Here is a 9,791-nt window from a genome sequence, read left to right on the forward strand (position 1 = left end):
TCTGAAAGTTGTTCTTCCACAATTAGAGTATACAACACTTCATCTAGATCTGGCAGGCTCTCAGGAATTGGTGGGGCAGCGACAGAAGATGCAATGTTATTTTCCTTCACTTCATGTTTCTGAAAAAGCGATACAATGCTTCCGTTCTTCATCTTGCCTCAATTTCTACTTCCTAGACACATGACAACAACAAAATAGACTATATCTTAGTGCTACACTGCTGCTACAACTAGTACTTAGTGCTACATCCAATTCTGCAATTCAGTCATTAGATCTGGAATAGTGGACAGTGGAAATTGGAATTGGTACCTGGCAGTCAGGCACAGGCAGCAGCCGGCTTGGGGCACGATGGCGGGAGGCGCACGGCGCGGCGGCGGAGGGCCGGATGCCGATGGCAGACTGGCGGAGGCGGCCGGCCACCGGCGCGGCGGTGCCCAGCAGGACTGCGGGAGGCAGGGACGGTGAGGCCGTGCGGCGGGGGCGGCGGGCAGGTGCGGTGGCACACAACGGCGGTGCCTCGCACTCTCGCAGGTCAGGGAACCGAGCAGCCTCGGCTCTCAGGAGGCTGGCGGCTGGCGCTAGCAGCGGGTGGGGAGTGGGACTACGAACGGGAATAGGGGCTTAAGGTTGTTTTCTTAGGCCAAATTGTTTTTGGCCTTCAAATGTATAGGGGTAGTTCAATTTTGGGCCAAATTCCAGGGTAGTCGTGGGCCTACCTTGACTACCTGCTGGGCCCGCCCCAGAACCTAGGTATTAGGAGAATATTGATACGGGCCTGCAGTGTACGGCCCATGGCAGTGGTGAAGGGAAACAGTCGATTGGCGAGGGACTGACTCATGGCTGGATTGAGTTTTCTAGCCTCTTTCCAATTTTCCAACTTATGTAACTATCTTAGTATTACTGATTGAAAACTCTAAAAGATACACTACCTACTTGACGCGCTTGAAAAAAGATAAAATCTCCATTGCTAATTACCATCAAACGATAATAAGCATTAGATATATCATCTGAAGTAGCTCCCAAGATTAATTACATCTAAACTACCCACCTCTGCCATTACCTTACCAAAAAAATTAAAACAATTTAACCCGAATCTTAATATTACTAATTAGATGTTACAAAAGCAGCACAAATTGCGAAGGACGCTAGGAAAAACAAATTCTAGAAATTCCCAAAAAATCAGAAACATCTGGCCTTTCATCAAGTAGTATCCAATAATACTAGCCATTGGATCTATTATATTTTCTAAAAAAATTATCCACCATGCCATTATGATATTCTATAAAAATAATCCTCTAAATTACCCACCATGACATTATAAAATATGAATTAAAATAACCCTCTAAATTTGGATATAAATTACTCACTATGCCATTATGAGCAATGAATTAAAATAACTCCTAAATTTGCAAACAAATTACCCACCATGCCATAATAAAAGATGAATTAAATCCGACATTGTCGTTATGAAAGATCAATTAAAACAATTACCTATAATATACTACAGATAAAATGAAATAACATCTAAACTCTAAAACCAAATGTATTGTTATAAAAAATTAAATAAAAAATAGTCACATATATATGCTTATAAATTATCAACTGTTAGTAATATTAAAGTTATATATCAAATTTTAATATATACGTCCTAAAATCTAACCCGTGCGAGAGCACAGGTTGAGGGACTATTGAGTTATAATTTGCTTATTCAAATACACAAATCGTGAAGCCAGCTTATTCGATTTGTATCAATCAATAAATTAAGATATTATTCAACCCAAACGAATAAAAAATAAAGCTATATGTGTACTCTATCGTCAGGTGTTTGGTAGTACTTTTATTGTTTAAATAAATAAAAAATAGAGCATTTATCTCATACGATACATCAACCCAAACCAATAGACGAGATCAAAATATCTTTCTCAAACAATCCACAAGCCCAACCCAAAGTGATCTCTATACCCAAGTCCCTTTGACGGCATCGAGCTAGCCGACGACTGCATGTAATGTCGAGACAACGGCCAGGTGCGTTCACATGAGCTCCATCTAAGGCACTAGAATAGACAATGGAGAGACTCCTTATTTGTCTCCTTGCAAATGGGTCATTGTACATTTTGTTATCTTTGGTATGTCGTAATTAGCAAGCTTGGACAGTTAAGGCTGGAGATTTTGAACAAAATTTGAATTTGAAGTAATATAAAAACATGGTGAGACAACGAAAGAGATTATAGGAGCATAAAGTTGCATCTTGGGAGTATAAACATAAAGACGAGGCACAGGTTATGTAAATTTAAGAAACCTCCATAGACTACCCCTATGAAACTGTGGAATAATTGTACCGCTATTGATGGTTGTTACCTCCTGCCTCCTGGTTAGTCTTCGTTCTATAGTCCACAAGTTGTACGTTAAAGGAGGAAAGAGAGCAGGTATGTTCACGCCAGCTCAATCTAGGTTAGATTCATCAGCATTGTATTTAGCCACATGCATCAGTTCCTGGCCTGTCGGTTTGCGAGCGACTTGCGATGTTCATTCCATGCACCTAGACTAGACTCCGTTGACGGTATTTCTATTGACGGATCATAACCCTAGTCCCCTTTATTAATTTGTGAGGTTGCTTGTTATTTCTATTGACGGATCATTACGCACATCTAGTCAAGTCGGTAGGTCTTCTATGTATTTCTATTTTCTATTGATGGCTCATCCAGCCTAGTAAAAGTCTTGTATACGTAGTAAAGAAATGGGCAATGCAAATTATTGGTTACGCCTTCTTGTTTCGCTTTAATTTCGATCCAAAGTCATCCACACCAAAAATTCATACAGGCCCATATTAGATCCGCTTAGGTCATGTAATACGTACGTACATATGTACAGGCGGTACAGATTTCAGAGGTCCACGTGAGCCATGTGCAGTTTGCAAGTTGTTAATTACCCCCCTCTTAGATATTTATTTTAGCCTATCTCTACCATGTTTAAAGACAATCAATCTTACTGTTTCTAATCTACACTATAAAAGAGCGAGTTTTCTAAAATCTTTTTTACCTAAGATGGTCCCACGGTACCCCTCACGTTGGCCCCAACACGTAGGTTGGAGAGGGTTGGAAAAGGGTGGAAAGGGGTGAAAAGTGATAGACAGAAAATGTTTTCACTCTTCGTCCTTTTATTTTTCACCTCTTTTTTTACCCACACCCATCAAACATTTCCATCTACAGTCCCTTGATTGAGGTCATTTGTTAATTTCTTGATCTCTTCCCGATTCACGAAGCAGCAGACCCAGCTTTCGGCATGCCTTCCATAAGGCCAAAGTATACTCCATCTTTTCCCATCCGCCCGGCAAAGAACGTCGCCCTGCACGGCTGCACCCCTCCTGTTGGTGGTGTTCATCCTATGTTTACGGTTTAAATGACCATTCTAAAAATTTGCTAGAACATAAAAAGCTTTTTAGGCTTCTCCGGTCTGATTTGTTTTCCATCTATTCTGTCATTCTATTGTGATCTAAGTATCTAACCATACCTCATGGCACGGGTTCCTATATGCATGCTAACCTTTTTTCTATTCAAAAATTGTTAGATGTAGCTTACTAATCTATGTAGATTTTCTATAAGCTTTTTTATTCAGATTTATGAAGAACCTAGGTTAAAATTGAATCCTTTTTTGGAAGGATATTAGTAGCGGTGATTTTTCATGTGTATTTTGTGTAGCATGATTGTCCAAGTGCTAGATAACTTATTCCAAATATTCCTCTAAATAACATCGAAAGTTCTTCTCCCCAATACATGCATTATTAAAAGAGGATTGTACTTTTTACAAGGAAAAATTGCTCCTTGTTGTATTTTTTTCTTTTTTGGCCACTGTCCATTATGCCATTTTTGTGTAATTTATGTATGATCTAATATAATCATTAACCAACAAATTATGAATGTACGGTGTTGCTCATCTAGGCATTCTGATCATATATGTATGCATGATCTCTGAGCATATGTGCATAAATAGATGATCAATTAATTTTTTTATGTAGTTTATTATGAGCTCATATAAGCATAAACAAATCTTCGCTTAGTGGAAATAAAGAATCACATTAGGATGAAACTTAAAGTGATATATTAGCAATTTAGCATAAACGATCACTGCTTAGAGGTTTCATCTCCCACGACAAGTTCATTTTCTTGGTTTAATCACCTAGTTGATATCGATATTGTTTATCTGATCTATATGCCGCTCATTTATGCATGGGGTTTGTCCTGGTGGCAATACTGTGATGTTCTGTTGTTTCTCGTGACTCGGTGAAAATTGTCCATATGTAAATGCTTCTGGACACCATGAATATTTGGTCCTATACTTGCATGTTCTATCTCTTTGCTATTCAATCATTAATCAATAATCCTGGAGTTCCTTGAATTTTCTAGCTAGAGAAAAAGCTCAATTTATTTAAGTACAATGAGAAGATGAAAGAATACAATTTACCACAGGAGGAAGGGAAGAAGCTCCATGTCACCAATCAACAGTGCTGAGGAGATTGCAAGGGCATACAGGCAACCAGGACCGCAGTTGAAATAATTGGTTCAGTGATAAATATTCTTAGTGGGAAAATGCGATAGACAAAATTGCCAAATCAAGTACGTTTGAACTCTCCTACAAAAGTGTGAAAGAGACATTTTCCATACCTTTCAATCCCTAATTTGCAACAAAAATTCTTAGATCTTTATACATCTATATATTTGTGCAGTCTACGCAATCAGTTTTATACTTCACCAAGACACCCTTCCTGATGTCAGCGCACGGGTCCCCAAATATCTCACTCATTCGATAGAAGGTAATGAATCCCTCTCTCTTCTTGTATGAGTTCTTTATTTTTGTTTGTGATTTATCCAAACTATGATTAGTTTCGGGCATTTGTCTGCAGCAGTGCCTATAATATTAGTGAATCCAGATTATTTTGCACTTTTTTGGGTTGGCAGTCAACACAAATAAAACCACATGCCTCATTTTTCTCATGTTAAGTAAATCATGTGTAAATATTTCTCTTGTACTATTTTATGAATTTCAGAGTTTCACTTCTATGCGGCAAGGACTTGATACAAAATATGAAACTTAAAACAATGTGGCTTGGTTGTATTTTTTTTTCATTTCTAGGTAGCTCTGCAACATAGATACCAAACCTGGTTGCAATCAAGATTTCTATGGTAATATAACTGTGCTTTTTAAAATGTGGTATTTCTAGATATAATCACATGATTGTTTATTTGTACTAACTAAAACAATCTTATGTGATACGATTTAAACATCGCCTATAATTGGTTGGAATTTTTAAGTGAATGAAACAATAATAAATTCTTTATCAGAAACTTAATTGTGGTTTAATAAAATGTCAAGGTATTTTGCGAGTGCATAAATGGTAACATGGAATATTTTCTTATTAAAATAGAGTTAAACGAGTATGCAATCCTTCTGTGATAACTAGCGTAGATGTACGTACAATACGCACGTGACACGAGACGAGCATCTAGACAATTCAGGAAGGAGGGAAAGAAAAAAGAAAACAAGGAATTAGAAGAAAGGAGACACGTTCGATTGACGTACTTCATTTTTCATTAATTCCAAGAGAAGGAAAGTACTGTATGGGTATGGGTGCTAAATTAGGTGAAAAAATAAAAGACTAAAAGGTGAAAGCATTTTCTTCTATCAGTTTTAGACCTTTTCTAATCCTTTCTAATCAACGCAGTGGGCCTAACGTGAGGGGTATAGTGGGACCATTGTAGGTAAAAAAGACTTTTTCTAAAACTCACTCTTTTATAGTGTAGATAGGCTGAGAAAAGTGCGATGTTGAGGACACATTTATTGGTCACATATCAGGAATGGGCACCCTATTGACCCATGGCTTCAACATCATTGCCAATCTATTTTAAGTCCAACATACTTCCATGTAGGTTTTTAAATTGGAAATTATAGCTAGGAATATATAGATAAGCAAAGAAGCACACAAGGTGTTGGTATTACAACCTATGCAAAGTAATGTCCACTTGTATTCCTTTAGTTGGGTTGTCATTTTCAATCAGAATTTCTGTTGTTTACTTGAATTGCTACTATCCTCTTATACATGGGCAACTACTTTTTCTAGCCTATGCCCCTCAATGGTGAAATTTTTGTATATTATCACTCTATCATTTCGATCTCCTTTGTGCCGAATTAAGGAGAAGAGAGAAAGTAAGAACTTGCAGTAAGCACTGAATTTTTAAGAGGAGATACAAATCACTCCCTAGACAAATATGTTTATTGTAAACGTTCATATAATTTATTAACTACATGAAACTCAATTATGTATTGTTGACTTTTCAAATAATTAATGTCATCCCACTTCTATTTAATTTTATAAATTATTTGGACATATGAATTTTTGTCTTATACGCGCATGTTGCGCGTGCATGTTGACTAGTTGGTTCCAAAAGAAGCACTACTTATCAGATGCACTAGAAAAAAAGGTAAATAATAAATATTTCCAAAAAAAAAGATCCGTCAATATATCAGGTAGCTTCTGATAACGCTAGTCATCAGATCTATTTATCTTTTCTAAAAATTTGCCCACCATACTATTACGAAAGATTAATTAAAATTACTCCTAAATTTACATATAAGTTACACACCATATCATTATGAAAGTTCAATGAAACTAATAGTAAATTTACATACAAAGTATCTTTTGCCATTGCGAAAGATAAATTAAAATAACCCACTAAATTCGCATATAAATTACCTATGATGCCATTTTAAAATATGAATTAAAGTAACCACTAAATTTACACATAAATTACTTACTATGCCATTATGAATAATGAATCAATGTACTTCATAATGGGATAAAAGTCTCTATCTTTACAATGAACTTCATAATGGTAATACTTCACAATGTACTTCATAATAGAGACTTTTTACTTACTACGCCATTATGAATAAAATGTTTCTATGATTATAATAAATATTTTAAACACCTTATTTACTTCATTTAGAGAGAAAATCCAAAAAAATCATGTAATGTGGGACCAACTAACTAACTAACTAACTAGGTTGCTAGTGGGATTCACCTAACAGGCCGGTGGTCATCTTCATTTAGCGACTTATGACAAAATAATATAGACATAAACTTATTGAACCAGTTTATGACAAATCACATTGGTCACTAAGAAATATATCATTCGTCACTAAGATGTCATCGAACCACTTTGTGACGAATTTAGTGACGCACAATTTGTTTTCGTCACTAAGACATGGTTTACTCTAGAAAACATCATAAACTAAGCAACTTAATGATGAATTGCTCTATTGCCATCCGTTATTCGTCATAGAAGGTCAAATATCTGTCGATGCAAACACTCTTAAAAAGATCCACCACACACACAGTGAACATGACTAGCCAAAATAGACCATAAGCCTTATACGAGAGTCATTTGCATGCACTAGGCCTGGCCAGCTCCAAAATTTTTTAGATAAAGGAAAAACAATCCGGCCTCTTCACTCGAACTTAAGTGAATCTAGCCAAACGATACAAGTACATTGCTCTAAGGCTAATAGACACAGTACAATTACTCAAAGAGGATAGCAAAAGATCGAAACTAGAAAAAGAAGCTGGCCGCGCGCTCCAAATTAGCGAGGAGAATCATGGAGCAGGAACACAAACACATCACACATCCCATGGCCATCGATACATAGAAATCTACGCGGGCGGATGGCAAGACTTGGCACATATCATGCATGGCGGGACATTATTATCTGCAGACTGCAGTACGTAAGGTGCTGATAGGATCTAATTGCCTGTGGCGCGCAACAGCATGGTCTCGACGGTAAGCCCTGGTCCGAGCCCTACCATGGCGCCCCACTCGCATTCTTCCTTCTCCATCATCTCACCACCATCCAGCAGCTGGTCTCCCTTGCGCTGGCGACGACGCATCTCATCCAGCACAAAGATGATGGTCGCGCCACTCATGTTACCATACTCACTGAGGACCCGGCGGCTTGCGCTGAGCTTGGATTCATCCAGCTTAAGAGACCCCTGGATGCCATCCAAGACAGCGCGGCCTCCAGGGTGCACTACCCAGAAGAGGTCGTTCCAGTCGCATCTCAGCCCCAGCGTCCAGATTGCGTTGACAAGGCAATGCTCAATGTTGTCAGCAACGAACGATGGCTGCCCCTTTGGGAGGTCGTAGACGATGCCGCACTCGGCGAGCGTCGTGGAGGCGACGTGGGCGCTCCCGGGTATGGTTGCTTGGGCAGACGACACCAGCTCAAAGAGCGGGCGCTCGGCGGCGTCTGTGCCTGCTATGGTTGTTGTTCCTGGATCGGAGCCGACGACCACGGCGCCCGCGCCGTCACCGAATAACGCCGGGAACACGAGCGTGTCGGCGCGCGCCTCATCCGGCGCGCGGAAGAAGATGAGGCTGGTCTCGGCGCAGGCGACCAGGACGCGCGCACCGCGGTTGTTCTCGGCGACGTCCTTGGCGAGACGCAGCGCGGCTGCGCCGGAGTTGCAGCCGGTGAAGTAGAGCATGGTGCGCTCCACGGAGGGGCTGAGACCCAGTAGGGACGCCAGCCGAAGGTCGGCGCCAGGCATGTGGGTGCAGGAGTAGGTGCAGAAGATGAGGTGGGTGATGTACGACGGCGGCCTTCCCCACTCGGCGATGGCCTTGGCACCGGCGGCCGCGGCGAGCTCCGGCACGGCGGTGGCCGTGATGGCTTGCCGCGCGGTCAGGGATGGTAGCGTGCTGTCCAGGAACTCTGGGTTGCTGCGGATCAGGTCCTCGTCATAGTGGAAGTAGCGTTTCTTGATTTCGGTTCTGCCACCTGCAGTGTGGTGTGTGCAGCAGAAGAAAACCAAAAAAAATATCAAGAAATAAATTCTTGTTCCGAGAAAAGACATGATGAAGAATCCTCGCTAGATTAAATCAAATTGAATTGAAGGAGTAGTAGTAGATCGAATCCTACGTACAGATTCTCTTCATCTTGGCTTTGAGGTGGGTGAGGTGGTCGGTTTGGGTGACCCGGAAGAACCAATCAGGGTACTCCTCCTGCAGCACGCAGTTGGGTGGGTTTGCAGTGCCGATCGCCAGTACATTCGCGAGGCCGTCGGCTCGCCCGGGAAGACGGATCAGTGATTCTTGACTGTGAACAGTTGGACACTCCCAGGTGGTGGACAAGCTTGACGCCGGCTTTGCAGCGCCTCGTCCGGAAGCGGAAGCCAAATGCAGACGACGAGGACTACTGTGGCATTGGCTCAGCAGTCGCGGCGGACATGGCTGGCAGCGGATTGCGTTATTGGCGGCGAAGAGGGTGGCGGGAGCCATGGGCAGCGGATGAGGACCGATCGAGCGATTAGCTAGCTTTGGTAGGGTTCGTGCGTTCTTCAAGTGAACTCCACACTGCATCTATATACACGTACACGCACATGGTATTAGCGTAAAATATACATACACCTCCTGTTCAATAGTGTTGCACCACGCTATAGTCCTACACTCCTACCTACTCCTACTTTATTCTTCACCGCATGCCATTAAACAAGCCCCTCTCTCTCTTTCTCTCTGTATACTCCCTCCATATTGGTAAAAGAGACGTTTTGGACAAGGTTTGGGTCAAACTTTGGGAATATAAATCATCAATAACTTTTAAATTGTTGAGTTTGCAAATATGAAAATTATATGAATAGATTTATTTTAAAGAATACTTTCATAAAAGTATACATATATCACTTTTCCATAAATATTTTTAAAATAACAAGAGGTCAAAGTTATGTTTTGAAGACCGTGTCG

General features: G+C 40.6%; 1 protein-coding gene across 1 annotated transcript; it reads right to left on the reverse strand.

Annotated features, from left to right (window-relative positions):
• Nucleotides 1–7,414: 7,414 nt before the first annotated feature.
• Nucleotides 7,415–9,414, reverse strand: LOC120656230 (chalcone synthase 8-like). Its single transcript, XM_039934272.1, has 2 exons — nucleotides 8,975–9,414; nucleotides 7,415–8,829 (listed from the first exon to the last, which is right to left on the reverse strand). Exons 1-2 carry the CDS (start codon nucleotides 9,408–9,410, stop codon nucleotides 7,796–7,798), a joined length of 1,470 nt encoding a protein of 489 aa, XP_039790206.1. The 5' UTR covers nucleotides 9,411–9,414; the 3' UTR covers nucleotides 7,415–7,795.
• Between the last annotated feature and the right edge of the window lie 377 nt (nucleotides 9,415–9,791).

This window comes from Panicum virgatum, chromosome 1N, assembly GCF_016808335.1.
Source record: "Panicum virgatum strain AP13 chromosome 1N, P.virgatum_v5, whole genome shotgun sequence".
Taxonomy (NCBI): Eukaryota; Viridiplantae; Streptophyta; class Magnoliopsida; order Poales; family Poaceae; genus Panicum; species Panicum virgatum.

Coding starts and splice junctions, on each gene's coding strand:
- LOC120656230 (XM_039934272.1), bottom strand. CDS start 9,410: ATGCAGTGTGGAGTTCACTTGAAGAACGCACGAACCCTACCAAAGCTA. Junction 8,830..8,974: donor AGCCAAGATGAAGAGAATCT/GTACGTAGGATT, acceptor ACCACACTGCAG/GTGGCAGAACCGAAATCAAG.